The sequence below is a fragment of the Microdochium trichocladiopsis genome (assembly GCF_020744255.1).
Source record: "Microdochium trichocladiopsis strain MPI-CAGE-CH-0230 chromosome Unknown B0I36scaffold_2, whole genome shotgun sequence".
Classification (NCBI taxonomy): Eukaryota; Fungi; Ascomycota; class Sordariomycetes; order Xylariales; family Microdochiaceae; genus Microdochium; species Microdochium trichocladiopsis.
This window is the reverse complement of record NW_025763545.1, coordinates 1,663,173-1,688,348: the sequence shown is the minus strand read 5'-3', so window position 1 is coordinate 1,688,348 and position 25,176 is coordinate 1,663,173. Positions and strand designations below refer to the sequence as shown.

Below are 25,176 nucleotides of genomic sequence, written 5' to 3'. Positions count from 1 at the left end.
CTGTAATATCTTGCATGGTGACAAGCTGCCACTGCTAGTCTGCGCGGGCGCACGCTGAGAGCCCGGTCAAGGGACACACGACTAGTTGTGGTAGCTAGGTGATGCTCAGGGGCTAGCTTGCGCGGTGAGCACGTTAGACCTTGGAGAGGTATTCCGCTAGTCCTTGAGCGGGATGTCCGATTTGGGTGTGAAGAGCGAGCCGATGGCTGGCTTGAGCGGGCGCACTCACGATGCCAGCTGTCGGCGAGGATCAATGGCCAGGAAGCTGACTTGAGCGGGCGCACTCGAGCCGATGAGCTCCATGTCAGTTTTTTGGTCCGAGAGTGACGGGTGTTTGCACAGAGAGTCGCGTTGAGGGGCCTCGTACCTGACCTGAGCGGGCGCACTCTTTAGTATGGAGGCGGTCAGCTACGAGGCTCTGCAAGGTTCCGAGGAACGGCTTTAGCGGGCGCACTTGGGGAGGATACGGCCGTTTCTTGGAACGGGGCATGGTGTGCTCAGGGGTTGGCATGAGCGGGCGCACTGGAAGAAGGCGGCCAACCTCTGGGTGGTGGTAGTAGAGGCGACTGGGTCGCGAAGGACGGAATTGGAGGATGAGGTAAGAGCATGGAATAGAAGGACGGGAAGATGGAAGAATCTATGGATGCATATAGGGTATGGATCAGTTTTTGTTGTTGTTTTCTTGTTCTGTTCTGCGCTGCTTTAGCGTTCGTTTTGTTTTGTTTCGGTCCTGGGATTCTGGCGTTCTTGCTTCCTTTGCATTTGCGTCTGTTTGTCTCTGTGCAATATCATTCACCTTATTTGTCCTTTTCCATGATGATTGTCTTCTGCGTCTGCCTGGTGGACTTCGTGTGAAGTATCGTCGAGGTATCAGTGCAGCTCCTGGCAAAGTGCTATATCATTTTCTGTGCATGCCTTTCTTGTCCTTTCGATGCCCGTGATCTCTAGCAAACTGCAAAGCAAGTCCCAGGGGCGACTGTCTCTAACCTCCATTCCGTAATTGCGCCTGCAGAACGTATGACTTGGAGTATGCAACTTTTCAGAGTCTATTGAATCGTGGCCTTCCAGAGAAATTCCTGTTTCGAGCTTGTGGTATATTGAGTTTATGTCTAGTAATGCTAGGTGTCATGATCCAAATAATCCAAGGAAAGCGTCCCGCTGTTGAGCTGGTTGCGCCAGACCTTTCACGCGCTATCTATGCATCCAGCTTGAGCTTATCTAGCATGACATCGATCTTCTGCAGCAGTAACTGGTAGTTGAGGGCATCGGACTCGAACTCGTCGGCCGCGACCTCGCCGTCCAGAGTCCGCACCGTGGTACCAGGGATCAGCTGCGTTGCCTGGGGTCCTCCTCCATTGGTAGCTCCAGCCTGGGCGCCATTCTCCTTCGCTGGTGGTGATGCGTTACCGTTCACGGCACTGTTCTCTGCCGCCGCCGCAGCCATAGCCTCCGCAGCCTCCGGGGCAATCTCGCCGTCTTCATCCAGCATCTCGTCCAGACCCGCATCCTCGAAACGCAGCCGGAAGCGCTCGGAGAGGTAGTACCGGATGTCGTCCAGCAGCTCGATCGTGTCCGTCTCCTCACGACTCTTGAGGCGCGAGGCGGACTCGTTGATGAGCTGCGCAAAGTCGTCCTCGTCAATGTAGTCCTCCAGCCGGTAGGCGAGATACCGCGCGGCGAACTCCTCGAGGCGCTGCACGCGCAGGTCCCATGCCGCGTGGAGGACGTCGTAGACGTTGATGGGCTCGACTTCGACCGCCCCGGGAACGGCACTGCCGTCGTCTTTCGTCTGCTGGTCCGGGTTCGGCTGCTGCTGCCCGTGCGTCCTGTCGACGAGCACATTGTTGTTGCCGCTCCCCAGGGTGCTGATGGCGACGGCGGCTTTGGTCTTGAGCTTGTCGAGGAAGAGCATGTCGGATGTGTACAGCAGGTCCAGGGCGTACTCGAGCGGCACATGGACGTTCTCCGTGTACAGGAAGGTCAGGACCAGTTCCAGCACTTCTGGGAGGCAGTCAACCTGGATGATGTGGAGATGATCTGACGTCTGAGCTTCCATGAACTGGCTCGAGAACATGGTCTCAAAGTAGGGGCTGCGGATGAGCATGGCCTTGTGCACGGGGTACAGGACCGACTTCCTCGTCTTGGCTGTTCCGTTGGTCTGCGGCTTGCCAGCACCGGGTCCAATCGGAATGCCGTTTATCGTGGATGGCGCCTCCTGTTCGTCCTGAGTGCTGCCGCCATTCGGATCGGCTTCGTCGGCACGCAGCAGACAGTCCGCAAACATCGCGTTGCCATATGGCCACTTAACATCCTGGACCTTCGTCGTGTCGACGGTCATTTTGTGGCCCAGAACCTTTTCTCTGAAAAACTTTTCAATCTGTTTCTGTGCCGTGTTGACTTCGTCCTGATGTCGCTGCCTGGCCAGCCTGCGGTCATTTTGTGACAAAATGGCCTCCCACAGCTTATCGATCTGGAGGTCCTTGGCGAGCTTGTCAACACCCTTGAGGACCTCCTCTTCTGTCCTCATGGTATAACCGGGGTTGACGATATCTCTGGGGATTTCGCCCAGATAGAGATATCGTAGCACAAGCGCGTACGACTCGCTCGGTATCGAGGTCTGCAGCTTCATCGTAGGGGTCTCTGGGGTTTCAGCCAGCTTGCGCTGGAAGTACGGCGACCGTGAAGACAGGACAAACTTGTGAAGGCTGAAGGAGTCTTTGCCCTCGACCAGGGAGATGTCCGACGTTGCCGGGGTTTCCCGCGACAGCAGCGACGTGATATGGGCGGCCCATGGCTGAAGGGGGTCCGTCGACTTGGAGAAGTCGTACTCAAGCAGGAGATTGCGAATTCTGTCGTTAAGAGCGTTGTATATGCACCGCTCACCCTGGAAGGTGTCTCGCTCAGCGAGAGCACCGGATTCGAGCAGTAGCCGGACCAGTTCGAAGTGGCCACACAGGCTGGCCTGGGGGATGGTCAGCGCCGTCGTTATTTGTGCAGGTGCTGGCTAGGTAATGATGTATGTGCACATGCTCAACTTACAATGATCAGAGGCGTGTAATCAAACTTGTCTTTACCGTTGAGATTCACGCCTTCAGATATGAGCTCTTGCACTCTCCTCAAGTCGCCACGGCGGCAAGCCTGTAGCAGCTCGTTGAATCCCTCACTCGTGTCGAGGGGGTTCTCCTCCCTCAAAACACCGCTGCGCACGAGCTCCAGGTCATCCTTGAGCTTTACTTCCAGCTCGTGCTTGCGCAGAACCATGGTCGACAGTCTTGTACTCGTCCCTCGTCGATGCTATTGATGCTGTGGAAGGTGGGGTCCCTGCAGGCGGAGATAGCGGGCGTAATGGATGGAGGCCAAGAATGACGAAATGGCACCAGCAAAGCCAGCTGCTGCGCAATGGGAGGCGACGAGGTGCAAAGCGCAAAAAAGGGAAATAAAAGGAAAATGGAGATAGGAGAGGGGTTTCTACGAAATGCACCAGCTGTCTATAGGATGCGAGGATGGAAATTGAGAGTCACGCACTGCGTGGAAAGGAGGGCAGAGTCATTGCGAGCACTTGCAGTCTCGACGAGTGATGACTTAGCCCAAGGAGCAAGACCCGCCCATGCATGATTGGCGAGAGTGGCAAACCACCACAAGGCCGACGCGCAACCGAGTCGCTCGGAAGAATGCTTTCACAATAGTTCGACATGGATAGTGTATCGCAGCTCAAGCCGGAAGGCATGACAGGCCACAGCGCTCGTGGTTGCGAGGAATGGCAACAAGTCTTGCAGCATCAAACAGCCGCAGGCTGCATGCGTGCTCACGAAGTTCTAGCTTTTCACATGCCCGCGATGGGGGCAGGGACGGACGGCTGATACTTACTCGGCGGCTTACATAACGCAGCAAACCCGGGTTGTGTTGGTACTCAAGTCACGGAGCAGAACTTTGAAGCCTTTTGATCTCCAGCTCAGGCTGGTGAACGGGAGGGAGCACTGTGATGAGTCAGCAGCTGGACCCGAGACGGGACAGGGGCAGGTGGTGGTGGGGCCCTGTCTCGCAGCAGTTGTTGCCGTGGACACGAGCGGTTTGTTGACACTGGGGCCGGGGCTACAGGGCGGCTTGACGTCGCTTGCCGTGAACCAGGCATTTCACACCGAGCCTGGTCTGCTCGCCTGGCCTGGGCTTGTCTTCAAACTCTCGGATCGTGCCTCCTTCTGTCCTTCGCTCCGCAATTCACAACAACCAACCATCCTCGCAACATCTCGCCTCACTACTAACCTACACAGGGTTTCGCTTCTTCTCGTCCGGGCTTGCCGTCGCCGCCTCTCTCCTCGCCTTTCCAGCATCTCCTACCACTTACATACAGCCTCGTCGCCCTCCCACTCTCGACAACACCCCGCCGGCACCTCCTCATGCGTCCTTAGCTCCAACTCACACAGCGGCACATCTGCTTCGTCTTGTTCAAGCTTCATCATGACGGAGTCCGACAAGTACGAGGTTCTTGAGAAGATCGGTGTGTTTCTCCCCTCCCCACGACAGCACATGCTGCCTCGGGCTACCCGCTAACGGCTGATCCCTCGCCCAACAGGCCATGGCTCCTTCGGAGTCATCCGCAAGGTCCGCCGGAAAGCTGATGGCATGGTCCTCTGCCGCAAGGAAATCAGCTACCTCAAAATGTCCCAGAAGGAGCGCGAGCAGCTCCACGCCGAGTTCCAGATCCTCTCGGGCCTCAAACACCCAAATATCGTCGGCTACTACCACCGCGAACATCTCAAGCTCTCCCAGGACCTCCACCTGTACATGGAATACTGCGGCAATGGCGACCTTGGCCGTGTCATCCGTGATCTGGCCCACAAGAATCAATACGCCGAGGAGATGTTTGTCTGGAGCATGTTCTCGCAGCTCGTCACTGCCCTCTATCGGTGTCACTACGGTGTCGACCCGCCGGAGGTCGGTAAGAATGTCCTCGGCCTCGGCCCTGTGGCAAAGCCAAAGTCGCCGCCGGGCGCAATGACAATCCTCCACAGAGACCTGAAGCCAGAGAATGGTAAGTCTTCCGAACCGCCCACCCATGGGTGCCACAGACTCACGACGTAAGTACGTACTGACCGAATGTCACAGTCTTCCTTGGCGAGGACAACTCGGTCAAGCTTGGCGACTTTGGCCTGTCAAAGATGATCCAGTCCCACGACTTTGCTTCCACATATGTCGGCACACCCTTCTACATGTCGCCCGAGATCTGCGCTGCCGAAAAGTACACACTCAAATCCGACATCTGGTCATTAGGCTGTATCATGTACGAGTTGTGCACACGAGAGCCGCCCTTCAATGCCAAGTCCCACTTCCAGCTCGTCCAAAAGATCAAGGAGGGCAAGATTGCGCCTTTACCCAGATGCTATTCTGGCGAGCTCTTCGCCGTCATCAAGGACTGCCTCAAGGTCAACCCCGACTTGCGGCCAGACACCGCCGCCCTCCTCAACATGCCCGTCGTGCGCCTCATGCGCAAGGAGAAGGAAGCGGTCGAGGTCAGCCGCATGCTGAGAAACAAAGAAGAGGCCCTGAACTCAAGAATTCGTGACATGGAGCAGAAGATGGCCAGTGAGAGGCAGCTCATGCGCCAAGAGCTCGAGTCGTCACTCAGGCGGGAATGGGAGACGAAAGCGCAGCTCGAGATCAACCGGCACGTCAACGCCGAGATTGCGCGGCTGCAGGCGCAGTTCGAGCATGAGGTGAAGCAAAAGGTGGACGAAAGAGTGCAGCAATTTATGGACGCGCAGAGGAAGACCTCTACACCGACAGAGGGAGAGGATGACGACGAGGACCTCGCGTCGTCGCTCGCCAGATCAGATTTCCCGCAGTCAATCGGCGCAGGGAGCACAGACGGCGAGTTCCCGTCAACCACCGACATTACCGAATTTGACCCGGACTCCCCTACACCAGTGCCTGAGCCGGCACCGACATTCAAGAAGGCGAGGACACCATTCCACCGCGCTGCTACGATTGCCGCGCCTATCGGAACCCCTATGGATGTCGAGATGGCGTCTCCGTCACCCATTGCCATTGCATCTCTGTCTCTCTCGCCCCGCCGGAACAACACCACAAAAGCTCCGTCCGCAAATGCCCCTTCAATCTTCGGAGACGACGTGAAGAGGAGCGGGTCCCGCGAGCCAGAGCTGCTCGAAGTCGAGTCTGATGACTCTGGAGATGAGGGCTTCGCCCCTCCCTCGCCAACACGAATGCCGAGATCCAAGACCAATCCTTTTGGCCCCAACAGACCCGTCTTGACGTCAACAAAAACAGCACCTGTGGCCCGTCTGAAGACACAGGGGGCCTTTGGTCTGAACAAAGCTATCCCATCTCTACCTCCGGCATCAGCCGGTGGTGACACACAGATTCGTGCGCACAACAGCAATGGCGCTCTGCGGGAGCGCGCTAACTCTCCTAACAGGAGACTGAGCAAGATCCCCTCAGCAGCTGCACTGGCCAGCCTAGCCGCCGAGAGTGGTCTTCAGCGGACATCATCACTGAAGAAGGAGACCGAGTCTGGACTCAAGACAGGAGCAGCCAAGAACAATGTCAAGGGGCGCACATTGGTCGAGCTGCAACAAGCTCGCGCAGGCGGACGCCCTGTCGAGAACTCGAACGTGAGCCCCAAGCGCACCTTTAAGGAACGTGTGATGGGCAAGCACGAACCTGCCGCGGTCTGGGACCCCGAGAGGGACGAGATGCCGTCGCCCTTCCTCGTGCGCACAAAGCCTATGACGCGCTGCTAGACATCAACTAGCATTTTCGATAAAGACGTGGCAAGAAGAGGCCCGTCATCTGCTGCAACGCAGTCCATCAACACTTAATATCTTTTCCTTTGTCACAGCTTTGAGATTGCATGGGATTTGAATTATCATGGAGGGATCAGAGAAAATTTCGGGGTTCAGAGTTGCTCAACAGGCACAGGACGAGCGATTGTTCGCCATGCCTCACTCTAGCCCTGCGTTGCACTCTGTTGAGAGCGGTCTGTACCACACATATCACGACGGGCGCGGGCGTTTCTTTCATGTACATCTCTCCGCATATTTCCGTGCGACTTGCGTTATAGTAACTCGGTGGAGTCATGGTGTCGGACATTGATCTTATCTTACGAACAACCGGGGACAAGGGAGGAGGCACAAAAGAGGTCTGTCGTGTTTGAACACCATACCTGCACTCCTGCGATAGAGCGGGACTCTTTGGATCAATGAATATGAAATTATAAAAACTACAGTGCCGTGGCGCTGCGAATGACATCATGTGCCTAGAAAATGTTTATCTGTTCGCAACCTGCTTGCATTCCAGCATCTGGTTGGCAATTTTGCGCGGTGTCGTCAACTACTTGGCAGTCAGAATTGGTGTGGGCTTCTCCTTCCCGCGACCCGGACTGTACATGAACAGGCTATCAGGACAAGGAGTCCCGACGAGAACCCGGCCCCGTTAACCAAGACGAAAAAAAAATATATAAGGTTTTATTCCTCGCAAAAATACTCGTTCTCGTCGTCGGCGAACGAAAAGGTTGCGAAATTTGTATCCTTTGCTGCTGTCGCGGCCTTTTTGCACTGCTCTGCACGTTGGGTGAAAATTGCATCAGTTCTCAGCCCGAGAGGGGGGGGGGATAAAGTACACAGTGAATGATGATAATGATGGTGGAGAGAAGGAGTAGCTGAGGAAACAGGGGGAAGGGGGTGGGAGAGGAGAGGAGTACGGGGGAGGCGGCGGCGGACGCACCATTCTGCTTGTCACACTCGCCCACGGAGAAGGCGTTGTTGCGGCCCGCGTTGGCGGCGTCGGCGCACTCGTTCTTTTGGTTGTCGCAGGCGCGGTCGGCTGCCGAGGCGAAGTCGGTCTGTCGTGGAAGTCACGCGTAAGATGGTGTGGTTAGTCCTGTGTCTGGTTTGGTTTTTTTGGTTCTTTTTATTTGTTTTCTTGGCTGGGATCCGAGAGCGAAATGGAGCGGAGGCCTTTTTGCAGCCCTGCCCCAGCCCTTTGTTCTTCACTGCTTGGATCGGACCTGCAGCTGGGTGATGTGATGGATCTTTGAGAGATGCTTACAAAAGTGTTGCCGTCGACTTCAAAGGGCCGTGATGAATCTTTGGACTGTGAGATCTGCAGGAGTTGTGATGACTGATCAGCGGACTGTGGTAGAGAGCACCAATGCGCGGCGCCGCTCCGCGTTTCTCGTGCTTCCATGCCCGGTTGATGTGGGTGATGATGGACTTTGGGGGGGTGGGCGAGGGAAATGGGACTTACCTGTGGCGCTGAGAACCCGCCCAACTTTCCGGAGAATGGCTATGTAGAGAGAAAACACACAAAGGATCTGGTGTCAGCACTTTCATGGCTTTTTTGTGTAACGATCACCTCCCTCTATGCCCTCTCCCATGTCTTTTACAGACTGAACTCTTGGAGGGGAGCGGAGGGGGGAAGGGGGGCAATCGTCGTCCCCCCATGGTGCATTACTAGACGACAGAGAGAGAGGGTTTACGACGAACCTGCAGATTCGCCAAGAGGACCTGTCCCGGCTTCGCGCCTTGGCGGGGGAATATCTCCATGGAGCCCACCAGCTCTTCGTTGCCTGCCGCGCTGCTGGGGGATGCGCTGGCGGCAGCGACCAGCATCATGATGCAGAGTATGGTGGTGTATATGGTGATCATTGTGGTGGGGAGACGTGCTCTTCTCGTCCTTGTTGTAGTTGTTGTGTTGTGCATGGTGGATGCGTTCAATTTGGTTGTTGCCCTCGAGGTTGCGAGGCTGGCAAGGACGGAGGAGGCCATCGTGATTGTATGTTGTCGTTTTATATGTTGTGCTTCCAAGGTTGTTGTTCGCTCGCACGGAAAGTCAAGGCGGAGGTCGTCACTGGTGCTGTCAAGAAAACAGCGTGTGCCTCGGCCTAGGCCTGGAGTTGCTGGGCGACTGGATTGAATTCGTTTGCGCCAAACGTTGACGCTGCGCAGGCCGGCGATGATTTATGTTCGGCCAAAGTTATTCTACCACGTCGTCGTCGCGAGAATTGGAATATAGATATATAGAGTCCACGGGAAACGTCCACCGAGTTTGTGAAGAACGCTGCTGTACCGGACTGGCTGGAAGGGTGGTGCTTTGGATAGAGAGAGCCGTTTGCAAAAGTCGAAGTGGTGTATCTGGACAGGACAGTTGAACAATCCCAAGAGCACACGAGGAACAAAAAGCTTCAAGAAACGAGACAAACATGATCCGCGACACGGAAACCCCCGCACAGAGAGACGCATGCACTGTTATTCCCCGAGGATCACTCCCTGCTTCTGGCTTCGCCAAGGACTGCTCCAGTCCGGCATGTCACGCCACTCTGTGTCGAAAGTAGTCTGGAGTTGCTGCACCATTTCAAACCCCCTGCAACTCATCGAAGACAGCCTCCATCCTCCGCCCCCATCCCCCCCCCCTCTGGGTAGATGCGACGTGACACCCACGCTTCCCTTGGCCATGTCAGACGCGCCATCTTCTTCAAGTCCTTGAGAGTAGGAATGCGGCTGTAGGCCACAGCATCGCATTTCCCCCAATCCAACGTGCGGAAGAGAAAATCCGGGTCTTGCAGTGCAGCATATTTTTGTCTGTTGCTGCGCGCGCAGCGCGCGCAGCGCAAAGACCATCTGGAAACCCCCCAGATCCAGTTCCATTTCCTCATCCCCAACTTGAGGGGGGGCAACACCGAAACACCAACTGCCCCCGATTGCAACCGTCTTGAAACAAGCTCCTGACACCGGAGGCGTCGCCTCCGCTCCGACAATAATTACACGTACGCATCTGCCCTGCGCGCTGCATTGCATTGCATTCCCACCGCTTCAATCTGCACAGCGGCGTCATCTTCTCTCCCCTGGACTGGCTGCACAACGTGTCATACATACAATTGCTACCGCAGGCGGTCACTTCAACTTGCAAGCAAACGCACGCATATATATATATGTGTGTGTATACTCCCCACACACGCAACTCAGAAGAGAAGAAAAACGTCTAGTATTAACAAAGGCTGTATACAACTAATCAGATCCGACGTCAGTCTCTCCTCTCTCCCCCATAGTGCCGGTCACGGCAGGCACCAGATGTTCAAACCAACGTGACAAGTCGATGAGAATTCGTGTGCTGAGAGACTCTTTGCTCTTTCTTTTCGTAAAAACACAGAATGGCTCGCTGGATGCAAATAATCTACTTGTATGAAACGGCGGCGCAGCGCTTGAGGCTTGGTCAAAGGCAATCAACAGAGAAGCGCATCGGATCACGGTAATGAAAAACCGCCCTTAGTTGACAAAGACCCAATGGCTGTCTTGGGAATATCCTCGAATTCCAGGGGGGACGACGCAACCAGTGCTGGCTCCAACAAATACGGAAGAATGCACGTCTAGAAGTTGGAGGCAGTGTTGGTCTGAGTCGGCGCGTGATAGCTCTCGAGGGTGCTCTGGAAGGGGCTGCGAGTGCTGCTGGCGCCGCCGTCCGTCTTCTCTGCGGCGCTGGGGGCGCCGTAACCAGTGCCAAAGCTCTGCAGCTCGTCGTGGTCAACCTCCTGGCGTCTCTTGTTGCGAAGGCGCCAGAAGAGCACGGCGGCAACACCAAGGATAATCGCACCACCCACGCCAACGCACACACCGATGATGATGTTCTTGTTCTTGGCCTGCGCCTCCTCGTCGTTCTGGCTGCTGCCGGGGACCAGGGGAACGTAGGTGTTGGTGGGGATTGTCGAGACCACTGCAGTCGGCGAGCCATTGGCATCCGTGGAGGTGAAAGTGGTGGTAAGGGTCGTCGAAACCCAGGAAGACCCAGGCAGCGATGAGCTAGCAGGTGTCGACGACTCTGGCTTGGAAGTGGTCTGAGAAGCCGGAGGTGTCGTGATCGGGCTTGTGGGTGTGGAGGATTCGCCGGGGGTGGTGGTTGGCGTGGTGGTGGGAGGAAGAACGGTGGGAGTGCTGGTAGGAGTTGTGGGTTCGCTAGTGGGCGTCGTGGGCGTGGCCGGCGTCGTCTCCGACGTAGCTGCTGACGTGGGGGTCGAGGTTGGATCTACGGGCGATGTAGGGCTTCCCGTGGGTGTAGTAGCGCTGCCGGACGTGTTGTTGTCGGCCTGTCTCTCGACGAGGGCGACGTCGCCGGCCTGGGGGGCGTTGGCAATCCAGGAAGCCTGGGCGGTCGCCGAGACGGTCAAGGCGACCATGAGAGCGCGGACGAGGCTGGTGGAGACCATCTTGTCTGATGTGTTGTCTGGCTTGCTGCTTGCTGTTTGGAGGTCGGTAGATAGGCCAGGCCTGTAGTGCCGAGTCCCAGTCCGAGGCGGCTACGGATGCGGCTGTAGATCAGGAAGAAAGGGGACAAACGATCGAGGCGGTGATGAGAGGGTGAGCCGGTCGTTGATCAGATGGGTACGTGAGAAGGTAGCGAGCGTGGGATGTGATTAAAAGAGGATGGCTCGTGAGGCCGGAAGAAGGCGGATAGAAAGGAAAACAGGAGGGCGCGGTGCGTGGTGGAGTACAGCGAGCGAGTGTGGTGATGATAAGTCTGCCCGGAGAGAGCGAGAGGGAGGGCGAGACTCGAGAAGCAGCGCAGAGCAGAGCGCGCGTGCAGGGAGCGGCCAAAGCGGCTGTGCTGGGACACGGTGATTGGGCAGGCTGGGGGCACCTGTGCACCCGCACAATGCAGCGGGTGGGCCCACCACGAGACGGCGAGACAACCACCATTACTAAGGCAAAGTCTACCTAGGGTACGCTGTTGCACCTGCGGAGCAGGTGTTGGGAAAAGGGTGCCTGCCTGCCGTCTTGGTGGACAAAGGGCCCACCGGCGCAAGTCCTCGACCTCGTATTCCGCCCCATTGCCAGAATGCAAGCATTGGCCATCCGCCCCAGCTCGCTTGTTCTCCTCTCGTGACCTTGCTTGCGCCAGCACCGTGTGTGTCTGCTGGTCATTGCGGAAGGGGTCTGGCAGTGTGCATCCTGGACCCTGGCGAGCCTTCCCATCAGAGGCAGGGACACGCGCGACTGCTGTGATTGATTCAACAACTACGTGAACTACTCCCGGCATGACGACTCATCAGACAGGTGCACTACACCTGAGAGCTCAGTAGTTGTTGAATCACAGGGACAAAACCTTGGAAGGCTGCTGGTGTGAAGCAAGCTCTGCCGCGTCATCCGCCTATGTCGCCCACGCCGACACCCGCTACACCCACCTTTTTTTTCTTCGGCAGCTTCTCGCGCAACAATCCATCCATCCGTCCATCCATCCAACTTCTAGCTCGCAATAGGTCGGCCGAGCGGTGCTCCTGCCAGAGCAAACTTTTCAGGGCCAACACTGCGTAGAAAGGGTGCTCTCTTCTGTGGCTGGCGATACTATCTGGGTCCTCCATACGCTTGGGACCCTTCCTCTCAAATTACCGTGAGGTAGGGCGCCCTAATGCTTGCAACGGCGCTAGGCCCAAATCTCCAGCGGCCTTCTAGAACATGTCCCAACCAAAGTCTGCGCAGGTCTAAAAATACCCTACAACTGAACCCTTTGCCCGTTGCCCGTTGCCAGCCGAGTCAAAGACGACTACTGTGCTTCGCCTAGTGCCCCGAGACATTCCACGAGCTCCGACTGTCTGAGACATGTCTGCGCCAATGCTTTCCCCCGGATATCCACTCAAGATATCGCCAGTGCCTGCGATGATTGTTCCACCGGTCCAGGTTGGTTGTGGCCGTGGGCCATCTTTGCCTGTTAGCTTTCAGGGCACGTTACATGCTCATCGGTGGCCGCCGTTGATCGACTGCTAAGGGCCCGCTTGGCTGATGTCGGCTCGCCGATCCATCATGCTCTTCCGAGTCTGCCTTGGGGTCCCCCCCCCCCCCCCAACAGCGGGGAAGCCAAAGGCGAGCTCGGCAGGCCACCACCACCGCTAAGAGCTAATCATCCATGGATGTCATGCTGCGTCATTCCTTCACATGCTCGTACTCGCTAGGCCAGAGGCGGCCTCTGTAGCTTGGTCACCAGGAGACTACAGCCAATACACAAAACTGTCTGCACGCCATCCCGGCATGCATTCTGCATTGCATGATCGCCGCCTGGCTCTCTTGAGGGCAAAAGGTTGGCTTTGCTGAATCTCGCTCACAAATCAAGGTGAGACTAAGACCATGAATCTACCTCCCACAGCGATGCGCAAAGCCTCTACACCATGAATCAGCAGTGGACAAACAGGCAAGTCCGTTTTGCTGCAGTGCCCCACGTGCTGCCCTCTGCCCGAGGTTGGTAGTCGCAGGGTCTCGGAGGAGTGGAAGACGCGTCTCTGTTGGCGATCTTGGCCACCACTGGGCATAATCCCCGGCTCAAGTTTCATGCAACTTGTTGCTGAGCCACAGTCAAGACCCTCACGCCCGCTGTCATATCGTGGACGGATTATGTGTGGGGGATCTCCCCTGAACTCCGACTCTGACTGCTGGCAAGCATCAACTCGGCCGCCTGCCTAAGTAACAGCCTGACGACTTAAGTGAATGTTGATATATGTGGCCTAGTCATGCCTTGGGCGACTATCCTTATTTCTATTCAAACTCTAAATCTAGAAATAGCACAGGTGTTGCGGCTCCTGGCTCCTAGTCTGTCATGATCTACTCCCAGTATTCGTTATGTCGGACCTGCAGCATCACGGTGCAGTGGTTGACGTATGGTGGTAATGGCCAGCATCGAGTTGCCTCACATTCCCTCTGATATCTCAACTTTGAACACCAACCATATTGCGAGCCTGGCGGTCAGCTGTTGCGACCCTCACGTGCGTTCCGCACTGTGATTACAAGATCGTGGCATGACGCTCGTGGTTATGGACGGCTCTGATCTATCCTGTATAAGCGCATGTCAGATTTTCAACTTGGGGGGGCTGCAATGAAGTAGAGTGATCGAGCAACTGCCAAACCCTTCTCATAAGACTCCTGCCAGCACTTGTGTAAATCTGGGTCCGCTTCTGTTTGTTCTTGATAATACCACCAGTCTCAAGGCGTACAATCGAGTCACAGGGCAAACATGAACACGGACGTCGGGTATTTTGTGATAGGGCCAGGCAGCTATTCGCGACACGAGTACGCGTATATGTCGCTGTCACAGGACTGCTGCTAATGGATTCCGAGGCCAGGCTGGAAAAGTGAAAGTGGCATGCCTCGATGTTATTATTCCCCTACCATCGTCAAGCACCTCGTTTGCAGAGGATGGCGAGATGATAGTATTTACAGTATTCAAGCGGGCCAACTGCGCCTCTCACTCGGCCTCCATTTGTATCTGGAGACGCCCAGGTTTTTCTTGCAGGCGCCTAATGACAACAAAGTTGCCATCTTTTTCCATGTCGAACGCATGTCAAGTCCAGATGGCTATCGAATTATGATTGACAGCGCCCGTGAATATTTGGACAGCAGAGGAGATATATCTCCGAATCCAAAAAGTGTTTTTCGTGTATTTAAATAAACAAATAAAAAATACAGCCTCCATTGGTCACCTCAAACTGAATAAGTCAGCTCAAATTCTGGTCAGGCTTGCTCCGCTCGGGAAGGAACAGGTTTATTACCGCCCACCCAGTGTATGACTTGTGACATAGGTCGAACTGCATTTTCGTCAATGTAGGATAGATAATGCTCTGGAAGTCTTCAAGACTGGATCATGGAGTCCAGCCTCAGAACGATCCGAGCAATGGTATGTTTGTGTACTCTCACACGAAGATGGATGACCACCAGAAACACATCTACTTGTTTGCTCGTCCATCTCCCTCTGATGTTGCCTGGCTCTTGCGCAATCAAGCTTCTTCACACACAATGGACATTTTCTCTCTGCTGAGCCAAGACAAAATGAGCAACCCTCCACTAAGTAGCTCAAAGGATTGTAAGCACGTCCTGTTCAGCCCACTTCTAGCTAGCTATGGTTCATGGAAACACCCGAGGCAAGCTGGACAGGACAAGCAGTATGGCAAGACATGTAATGCACAAGATGCACACTGTCAGCACTTTTCCCTCAGCAATGACGGCTCAGACAGCAAGGCACAGCAGTTGGAAGCTCTGGTGGATACCTACGCACCTAGGTAGGTACCCAACGGCTGGCGCTGTCCCGGGTAGCCACTAGCTGGGCAGACCATTCCGTTTTCTGCAACGGCTTGCCGGTGCTGCAGCCCAAACGGGGTGACGTGCCTGCCTCGTGGCACGAATCACAGCAGCGACGTGGCGTCGCCCCCTACAGACATGACGTGGTTGGTTGCAGCTTTCTTTTGGCTTCCCCTCGAGTGTGCTCGACGCGGCGCGACAACTGTCTGCCAAGCACCAGCCCAACCAAAGAGCCCGCCTGGGCAGAGAGGCACCTGGGCTGACTTCAGAGTTCACAAACCGCTGGCGCTAGCCCCTGTCAACCCAGATGTGTCAGTCAGCTGGGCATGCCACGGCCCAAAACAGCTCCAGCACGGTGCAACTGTGTCCTGGACCTCGTGAGGTTCACGCCGCCTAGACTGGACTAGCTGGCCAGCCTGTCAGGGGCACCAAGGGCCCTGCGTGGGTGTGCGCAGTGGGCACTTCATCAAAGGGCCAATTTGCCGCGCCGGCGAGCCTGCACAATGCAGCTCGCAGTCAGGCGCTAGGGCGGGCGGGGCCTTCTGTTAGTGGTGCTGCCGGTCATCGCAGCCTGTGCACTATCGCCAATTCTGGGGATCCCTAACGCGCCGCAGACTGAGACCTGGCCAGCAATTTGACTCTGCTGCAAGCAGGTGCGCCCGGCGCCGTCGCGGACCCATCAAAAGTGTCTCCAGGATCCGCCGGCGCCCCCTTCCCGCCTTTGGGTGGTGCGAAGTGCGGTCCCTCGCCCGTCAAAGTCCCCTTCGCACAACCACCACGTCCATTGACACGGGCTTCTGTCCACTGTCCCCAAACATCCCTCATCTGCTGCCGTCGCGTCTCCTTACAGGCTCGACTGCTGTGCTTCACTGCCGCCGACGAGCTCATCATCCTCCCGGCTAAACAGCAGCAGCCTCCCGATGCAGCGCGCTCTGGACCCTCGCGTTCTTCCTTCCCTCCTTTTACTTTCCCTTGTCTACTAGTTTGGTTTCCCGTGCTTGATACCCTCGAGGACAAACGCGTCGCCGCACTACCGCACTAATAGCGACCGTCCGACGACTCTGATCTCAGCATATCCTGTACTGCTTCGAGGCATCCCCTCTCGCCAATCAGCTTAATAGACAACACCCGCCGGCGCACAGTGACAGCCTCTTCAACGTCACCGCCGCATCGCCATCAGCTCACTCTCGCAACCGAGCCTCACACAACCTCCCCAAAGTTTAGAATAAAAAGGAAACGCCGATAAAATTTCACGGTTCGGGACGATCAGAGACCAGGCGACCACCACTCCGCCTGTGCGCTTCCTCTTGGCCACGGTATGACTGCCCAACCATAGGAACAACTGTCTACTCCATGCGCGCACGACAACTCTCGGGAACCTTGCAGCGTCATTATGCCCCTTACTGAGGGACCACTAGCTGACGCCGTTCCCTCCGTCCCAGATCCGTCGACCAAGGACACAGCTTTGCAGTCTCCCTCTGCGACTTCTGGTGATTTCAACCACCAAGGCACTCCCCCAAGGTCGCCATCATCCATCTCGAGCACCTCAACAGCCGACGACGCCGAACTCTCGTCGCCCGTCCTCCCGGCTCTTCCTGCTCCACAGCTTCCCGAGCGCGCTTTGGAATTCCTGCGGGCACCTTCAGAAGCTCCAGAGGCTACGGAACCAGAGAACCGCTACGTCACCACCAGCTGGGGATCACCTTATCAACAAGGCGAGGCCAGGCACTTTCGCCAGGTGAGCTTCAGCAGCGATCTCTCAGACGACGACGAGGATAGCGAGCTAGCGCTTCCACACCAGCTTGCAGTGAACACTCGTTTCCTGCGTCCTGCGCCTCCGGCCCAGCCATCTCCCGAGGCTGCCACGCCATCGTCTCTGACAGGTAGTGCTGCCGTCCTCGCGAACCGTGCCCGTCGGCCTGTGCTTGGCATCACCGAAGATTGGATTCGCACACACACGACCGAGGATCCGGAGACTGAATATCGCCATTGGTTGAGCGACACTGACGAGAGCGAGCACTCTTTACTGAGCGGCTCACGGACGCCAGTCGAAGCTTCTTGGCTGGAAGAGGCTGACCCTCGTACACCAAGAGCGCCTCTTAGTCTGTCGCTTCCAACAACCTCCGCCCAACATCACCAGCGGGCTCGATCGAGCAACGAGACATTGCGACAGGCAATAGGCAATAGTGCTTTACCTCACACCATGGACTCTCAAGAGTCAGAACAAGTCCTCCCGATACCGGGGGACTTGTCCGTCCTGGAATCTCCAATGGAGTTCGCCGCGCCTGAGCTCCCCATGACAGAGGTCGAACCAATGCCAGAAGAAGCGGCACAGGAAATAACTCGCCCCGCCACACCGCCTCGTCCAATCAAGCAGTTACCGGCGCAGACGCCGAGACTTAAGAAGAAAGTGCCTTGGAGAGGCAAGAACATCATGGTCCTGCTTCCACGGGACGAGGAGCGAGGGCTTCCTGGTAAAGCCCCGAAGCCACTGAGTGCAGAGAATGTCAGGACAATGTTGCGTGATTGGGAGGAACTCGGGTACAACGTTCGTGGCTTCGATCTCGATATGGCCCAGCCAAACCTGGATCCCAGCGAGGAGACATCGCAAAGTCGTGGCCAGTGGCCAGCCCACGTCGACATGGCGGAGGAGCGAGCCAAGCAATCTTATCAGGTGACATTGCCGGACCTCGATGGTAAGTTCACACACCAAAGTCATTCAAGAAGAGTCTGCCCACTAACATACCTATCAAACCAGCCTGGAAGCGATACCAAGATGACCTTGTGGAAGAGAAGCTGCGCAGATTGGGTGTCTCGCTGGGTGGTGATGATGAACCGACGCCTCCACCTCAGTCGATCTCGCCAGCCATTTCAAATCTGAGCCGCCAGGCCTCGTATCAGTACCCGCCGCTGCCGTTCTCGCCTCCGCTGCCGACAGACTCGGCAGCCAGCAATGGCCCGCATAGTTTTCCATTCCCAGCAGCATTCTTGCCTGGCGCAGGATCCTCTGCGGCACAGAGTCCTGCCATCGCCTCGCCTGTGTCTTTCAACGGGCGACCCATGCACGGCGGAAAGTTCAACCACAACCCTCGTGCGTCCATTGCAATCTCGCCGCATGAGCTGCCGTTCTTCTCCGGCCAGCCATCTCCAGCTTGGTCGCCACAGATGTTTTTGCAAAATCAGCTTGGTCGCAGCGGCTCTCCGTCTCTGCTCAACATGAACTCAATAATGTCGCCAAGCTCTCCATTCCAGCGCGATGAAGCTTCACCGGCCATGAAGCTGCACCAAAGGCACCAGTCGTTGCAGTATCCCATGCTACCTCACCAGCAACTCCACAGAGTGGACTCTGCTAGGGCATCACCGCGGCTGCATGACTTGCGCGAGGAGGAGGAAGAAATTCAAAGCAATCCATACGAAGGCAAGAGCCCGTCGAAGACACCAGAGCCCCAGCACTTTATTCGGCACAATGCAAGCGATAGCTTGCAGAAGGAAATCGATGATGCCGAGTACCACCTTGAAGAGCAGTTTCGATCCCAGCTGGAGGAGCCAGACTACAGCCCCCATAAGGAGAGCAGTGGCGCGAAACAAGCCCAGCCACTTGACGCTGAAGCTCTGGACGGAGACGGGCAAGGCCACGCAAGAGGCCCGTCGGTACACTTTGGTAGTTTTGGCACTGATTCTGACGAGGGTCCCAAGCTTCACCACCCTCAGCCTCACAGCCGTGGCCACTCGTTGTCACAGAAGCCGTTCTTCGACAATGAAGAAGTTCGCGATAGTGCAGACGAAGGCTTGGTCAACTCGAACGTCCTGGAGAAGCTTGATTTGGAACTTGCAAAACACAAATACGAGGTTGAGACCAACCCAAGCAACCCTGGCACACCACTAGAGGCTTTCAACCTTGTCAACAAGTTGCACGAGCGTACGGTCTCGACGACGAGCAACCCTTGGGCGAATGAGACGTCTGGCAACAGTGTAAAGTCCTCTCGTCGGCCTAGCCACAGTAGCAAACCGTCCCTGTCGAAGCTCAATGCTGGCGCAGCCGAGTTCAAGTTCAACCCTACCAGCAGCTTCACCCCAAGCACCTTCACCTTTGGCAGTAGCAACAACCAGGCTGTCTCCGCGTTTCCAACGTTCCAGCCTGGGGCCCCTGCTTTCGAACCCGGTGCTCCAGTGTTCAAGCCGAGTGCGCCTAGCTTCCAGCCGGGCGCAGCCGCGTTCCAGCCAGGTGCCCCTACCTTCAAGCCCGGCGCGCCAGCTTTCCTGCCCAGCGCAGCTCTCGCCCACGCGAGGGTCCCGTCTGTCACGACCTCTTCGAAACCCCAGAGCGAGAAGTCTGTACCTTTGTTCTCCCCGAGCACAAGCTCATTCAACTTCTCTGCTAGCGCCGGCCCGTCGTTCAACCCCGGCGTGCCAGCGTTCAATCCTGGTGCTGCTTCCTTTACTCCCACGGGCTCTTTCGCTCCTTCCATCTCGAGCAACACTGCATCCGGCACGGATGGTGTGCGGACGCGGCCGACCTCGATCTTTGGTACCATCAATCTTAATGTCTCGGACATCGCACAGCCTTCCAAGAAGACCAAGGCGGTCCCGATCATACGGCCACCGAGTAGACGGTCCAAATCGCCGACGCCCACAAGGTCTACCTCTCCTTTGGATGTTGATGACCAAGATGGGCGGCCCATCGACGTAAGTAGACTCAGGAAGAAGTTCAGGGACAACAACGACGATGGCGATGACGTGCCTCTGTTCGCAGAGCCAACTCCCGAGCGCGAGCTTCATCCTGAGTCGATTCAGGGTGAGACAGCCGAGGAAGACACGAGCGACGCTGAACCGCGACGCTCCATCGAAGAGGAGGTGTCGGACGCCGTCGATCTGGGTATCGAGGACAAAGCTGAAGATGAAGAGGCTATCCACCTGGGTGACACTACTCTGGCTTCTACAATTCTCTCGGAGTCGACCGACGGCAAGCCGCAGTCCGATGCAAACGACACAAAGGCAACTAGCCCGTCGGCCACTCCCGACCTTGAGAAGTCGACGTGGACGCCATTCGAGTTCCGTAACGAGCGCGACATCCAGGATTTCAATAGCGCCCGGCCCTTCGGCGACACGGATCCTTTCGAGTCACTCCACGAGAAGAACCTGTCCGCTACTGCCCAGCCATTTGTGCCTGGTAACTTCACGTTTGGCGCTTCTAACTCCGCCGAAGCACCATTTGACCCCATTATGAAGACGGACACTGCGCACATCACCCACGACAGCAATGGTGTATCTGAGGACGAAGTGGAAGATGATCGTGCCGGATCACCAACTCCTGGCCCTGACTTCTTTGGAACCGCGCAGCGTACCCCATCTCCTTTGCCGAAGAGAACAGCGTCGATTGGTCTCTCGGCCTCGAGGTTTGCCTCGCCACCGCCCGCACCAGCAGCTAAGGGATTGGGCGCTTCCAGATTCGCCGAGTCACCTTCGCCTCCGCCTCGACCGTCAGGTCTGGCTGCCTCGCGCTTCGCCGATACCTCTTCTCCAGTCTCAGAGGAGGCCGTACCAGCGGAGCCAGCTACAGACTCAATGCAGCGATTCGAGTCGCTGCCAGTTCGACCTCCATCAGTGGTCAGTGCTGGAGCTGAGGAGCGGCACTCTGCCCACACTGAGGATGCCACCTTCGAGGAGATTGATGCTGTCATGCAGTTCATGAACGAGAACCCGGATGTGGGCATCAATCACATGGTTACCTCACCCGAATGGCGCGAGCGCAGTCTTGAGCGGTCTGCTGCCATCAGCCACTCGCCTCCACCTGTGCCACCCCAAATTCCTTTCCGCAGCGACGCACCAAGCCCGAGCCCGCGGCAATACCGTGGGCTGCCGCTGATTGCGGGTCCGATTGCATCTGCGGAGCTGGACGATCCCTTTGTTGATCCTCCTCGCAGTGTGATTTCGCAGACGTTCGATGGTCACGCCCCTGTCCACCACCTGAACGCTGGTGGCAGCATTCCAGACAGCGAGTGGGATGATGCTTTCAGTGCAGATGAGCAGGACAAACTTGAACACCGGTCGCACTTCTTCGACAGCCACGTCGCTGAGCTGGTTGGCAACTTGCTCGCAAGCCGGCTCGGTCCTCTTGAGAAATCTCTTGGGCTTATTGAGAACGCGATTGGCAGGGATCATTCCGTGCGTCGCAGTCGGCGTAGTGTCTCAGCTGAGGTGCAGGAGAGCGATGCGGATGACGAGGACGACGAAATGCCTGCTCGTCGCTCTCTGAGCCCTCGTCGTGACAAGAAGATGGACCAGATCAGACTTGCTGTTACCGAAGTGTTCAATGCTCAAATGGCCTCAAGAGCGCTCCAGCCGGCCCAGCTTGAAGTTGCGCCGGAGGCGGCCAAGGAGGAATCGGAAGTCCTCAAAGCCATCACTGAAATGAAGCAGCAAATATCCGAGCCCCTTCGGCTCGACTTCAAGAGTGACGATCTTCGATCTATCGTTGAAGAGGCTGTTACCAACCGCCTGCCTCCGCCAGCACCTACTGTCATCAAGGACGATGAGGAAGCGAACACTGCTCTCGCAGAGATGCAGGCAAAGATGCACGACTTGAGCCAGAGACTCCGAGACGAAGAGGAGCGCAGCGAACGTGAACGTGCTCGCGTCCAAGAGCTTGAGGACAAGCTGAGGGCTGAGGAAAGCGCGAGGGAGGCGGAGACTTCGACCAGACGCGCAGCGGAGGACCGCGCCGCCGAGATCAAGAGACAGCTCGACCAGGCCGAGACCAAGGTTGAGGTCGAGATCATGAACAGAAGCGTGTACGATCAGCGAGTGCATGACCTTGAAGAACGCCTGCGAGCTCAGGAACACCGCAACGAGCAAGAGTTGACCGGCCGCCGCGAAGCCGAGGACAGACTCTCGGAGATCCAGCGTCTCCTTCGCATTTCGTCAGAGGAGGAAGACAGATTGCGCTCAGTTCTCGAAGAGCGGAACCAGAAGATCAAGGCGATTGAGCAAACTTCTGGTAAGACCAGCATGCGGCTCACCCTGCTCGAGGGTGCTCAGAAGAACGCCGAACGCACCGAGAACGAGCTCAAGAACCGCCTCAACATTACGGAGAGTGAACTCCGCGATGCCCGCCAGGAAGCTCGCCACTGGCGCGCAGAAGCAGAGCAGGAGAGACAAATGTCGATCCGCCATGCTGAGGAGCACGCGCAAGCTGTCACCGAGACCAAGCACATGCACAAGCTCATCGACACGCTTGGAGTCCAGCTCGAGGAGAATGAGAAGATCCGGGACAACTGGCGTGCCAAGTTTGTTGCCCTGCAAGACGATATGGCTCATGCTGCCCGTGAGATCACCGAGGAGAACTCGCGCCGTGCCAAGGAGAAGCAGAGTATCGTGGCTCGTATGGAGGTTCTCGATGCTAGACTGCAGGCTGAGGCGCGCACCCGCGAGCGCCTCGAGGTTGAGGTTGAGCGCCTCGAGGGAGGCGAGAGAGCTGGCATGAGAGCCGTGAGTGAGTGCAAGCGTCTGGAGACGCTGCTGTCTGAACTGCGGAACGAGAACCACAACCTACACCAGAACGTCCTCCATCTGCAGCGGGAAGTGCAAGAGGCCCGTGACTCTGGTGCATCAGAAGTCCAGCGTACCCGGATCGCGCTTCAGGCAGAACTCGACACTGCCAACCACCAGGTCAACGTCGTTCGTGCGGAGCTCGATGATGAAGCCAGCAGACTGCGCAGCCAGCTCGACCAAGTCAAGCTGGATGCCGACACTGCAAAGGCTCACCACGAGATGATGCTCGAAGAGGCACAGACTAGCAAGAAGACAGACCTCGATCAGCTATTGGCCAAACACCAGATGGAGCTCGAAGATCTCCAAGCTAAGCACGAGCGACAGATCAACAACGCCACAGAGGATGCACAGCAGACCGAGCAGAATCTCTTGGAGCGTCTCAGCTTGTCCAAATCCAAGACCGAGCACCTCCAGGACCGCATCTCGCACCTTGAGGAGAAGGTCCAGGTTGCTCAAGAGGCTGCTCGTGCTGCTGCACAAGCTGCGGCGCTGGCCAAGTCCACGCCATCCGCAATTTCCGCCCCAGCTCAACCAGGCCCTGTCGGTCAGACTAAGCAGCTCGCCGAAGCCATGCAGCTGCCTGAGAAGATCTCTCCCCAGGCACTGCGCGAGTCAATCATGGTGTTGCAGGAGCAGCTGCAAGCCCGTGAGCAGCGCATCGAGGAACTCGAGCAGGAAGTAGAGAAGCTCGATCCTGAGGCTGCAACCAAGATTTCCAAGCGTGATGATGAGATCACCTGGCTCCGGGAATTGCTCGCCGTCAGGCATGGCGACCTCCAGGATATTATCCAGGCCTTGTCTGCCGAACGCTTCAACCGCGAGGCCGTCAAGGACGCGACAATCCGTCTGAAGGCAAACCTTCAAATGGAAGAGCAAGAGCGTGAAAGAGCCATGAACGGAGGCTCAGCCATCAACCTGCCCAGTCTTGCCGCGACTCTCCGTGACGCGGCCACTCCGCGCGTAGCCCAAGCCGTTGGTCCTTTGGCCGCGGCGTGGGGTAGCTGGCGCAAGGCCAGCCAGCAGCAGCCATCTCGCAACAGCAGCTTTTCCGGGGCTCGTCCAAGCAGTGGCGTTGGGCGCAACGCGACGCCGTCCAAGTCTCGCTCCGACTCTCAAAGCAGTCTGCTCTCTGGGCTGATGACCCCGCCTGCGTCCAATGTCCGGCAAACACCACCAGCCCCGGATGCTCAACCGACAGCTTTCGGCAGCACTGGGCGACGCCTGACAGCCGAGCAGTTTGCCAGCCGCAGTCGTGGTCCTTCCATGACCTCGAGACAAGCTGAGAAGATGCCAATGGTCAACACGCCTCCTCCTCGTGCCCATGGCCCACCTGTTACACCACCGATGATGCAGTCGACCACGTACGATCAGGATGCCCAGGTGGAAGACTTTGACGATGCAGCATTCTTTGACGACTAAGCGGCACACTATACCCATTTCTTTTGCTTCGCACGACCAAGGAAAAAGACAACATGGCCAGGAAGACGGAACAAAACAAAACCCGAAACCCGGCAAGAAAAAACCCCAAGTACATAACATCGGGCCATACTGCTTTCATCTTATGTCATCTGCGAGCCTGCGATTATGATATCTAGACTGATACCCCCCACAAGAATTTTGCACACCACATATACCACAGCACATAATAGTCGTCCTGGCGAACAACGATTACGCTCGGCTCATAATTCACGAATCCACTACCAGACTGAGAAAAACCCCCCAAAAACACAAAACTTTCCTTTGTCATCTCACGCCTTTCTTCACTTACGCACCTCGCGTCAGTCGCCGGCCACCCTTTTCTTTCTCCTTCTGTTTTTGCAGAGTTCAGACTGAGACCATTCCTGGCGTTTCTGATCTTGATTTGGGGAGCAAGGAGGCATGGTATCCGGCGGCGACGACGGCGAATGGTTATAAATAGTCACTCGTTTCATCTTGACAAAAATGCGCAATAAAATGTTATGCTCGTTATTATCACATGGTTGATTGCGTTCCATTCTTTACCCTGGGTGATGGTGGGGCTATATATGCACGTGTAGCAACAAACGTCTACTATATACTACAGTCAGTAGCTCCTGGGTGGCCGAGATTGCATAGGTGACCCTTGGTGAAGCACAGACGAAGAAGGAGATTTGGACGGGACCAGCTAGCAGAGAGGAGATTGTCCGAGGATGCCCGTCGCCCAAGGAAGAAATTGAGTCCGAGTGACAGACATGTGGTGGCAGCGCGGTGTTGACGGCAGACCTGTACTCGCGCTTACGACGAGTCTGCTGTGTTGCCAGGCAGTTTAGTCTCTGTATCTGTCTCTCTGTCCGTCTCTATGCCACTAATTGATTCCACGCTTACTAGTCCGTGTCCACCCGCGCCCGTGGGAAGATGTATGGATGTATGGATTCCAGGGAACGATGAACAAGTGGGAGTACGCGGGCTAGAGTCCGAGGATGGGGAGTCGAGCAGGATGAGCAGATGGCGAAGGCTCTCCAGCCAGCCCTGATTCACACATGGCCGCAGAATCAACATGCAGCCGACAATCGAGTAAAGCCGTCAAAAAAACGAAATA

At 56.5% G+C, this 25,176-nt stretch overlaps 5 protein-coding genes across 5 annotated transcripts; 2 read left to right on the top strand and 3 right to left on the bottom strand.

The window, feature by feature from the left end:
* Nucleotides 1–1,024: 1,024 nt before the first annotated feature.
* B0I36DRAFT_283263 (uncharacterized protein) lies at nt 1,025–3,744 on the bottom strand. The gene is made up of 2 exons (XM_046151542.1): nt 3,040–3,744; nt 1,025–2,962 (listed from the first exon to the last, which is right to left on the bottom strand). The coding sequence occupies exons 1-2, from the start codon at nt 3,259–3,261 to the stop codon at nt 1,196–1,198; spliced, it is 1,989 nt and encodes a 662-aa protein (XP_046016697.1). The 5' UTR covers nt 3,262–3,744; the 3' UTR covers nt 1,025–1,195.
* Nucleotides 3,745–3,962: 218 nt separating this feature from the next.
* On the top strand, nt 3,963–7,241 carry B0I36DRAFT_283260 (kinase-like domain-containing protein). The gene is made up of 3 exons (XM_046151541.1): nt 3,963–4,498; nt 4,574–5,032; nt 5,107–7,241. The coding sequence occupies exons 1-3, from the start codon at nt 4,459–4,461 to the stop codon at nt 6,756–6,758; spliced, it is 2,151 nt and encodes a 716-aa protein (XP_046016696.1). The 5' UTR covers nt 3,963–4,458; the 3' UTR covers nt 6,759–7,241.
* Nucleotides 7,242–9,243, bottom strand: B0I36DRAFT_314352 (uncharacterized protein). The gene is made up of 5 exons (XM_046152748.1): nt 8,502–9,243; nt 8,263–8,301; nt 8,065–8,118; nt 7,741–7,858; nt 7,242–7,576 (listed from the first exon to the last, which is right to left on the bottom strand). Exons 1-5 carry the CDS (start codon nt 8,781–8,783, stop codon nt 7,482–7,484), a joined length of 588 nt encoding a protein of 195 aa, XP_046016695.1. The 5' UTR covers nt 8,784–9,243; the 3' UTR covers nt 7,242–7,481.
* Nucleotides 9,244–9,976: 733 nt separating this feature from the next.
* On the bottom strand, nt 9,977–11,543 carry B0I36DRAFT_314350 (uncharacterized protein). Its single transcript, XM_046152747.1, has one exon. It carries the CDS (start codon nt 11,213–11,215, stop codon nt 10,382–10,384), a length of 834 nt encoding a protein of 277 aa, XP_046016694.1. The 5' UTR covers nt 11,216–11,543; the 3' UTR covers nt 9,977–10,381.
* A 4,918-nt stretch (nt 11,544–16,461) lies between these two features.
* B0I36DRAFT_345666 (uncharacterized protein) lies at nt 16,462–24,038 on the top strand (the record flags this gene model as incomplete). Its single annotated transcript, XM_046156382.1, has 2 exons — nt 16,462–17,764; nt 17,827–24,038. The coding sequence occupies 2 exons, from the start codon at nt 16,462–16,464 to the stop codon at nt 24,036–24,038; spliced, it is 7,515 nt and encodes a 2,504-aa protein (XP_046016693.1).
* Between the last annotated feature and the right edge of the window lie 1,138 nt (nt 24,039–25,176).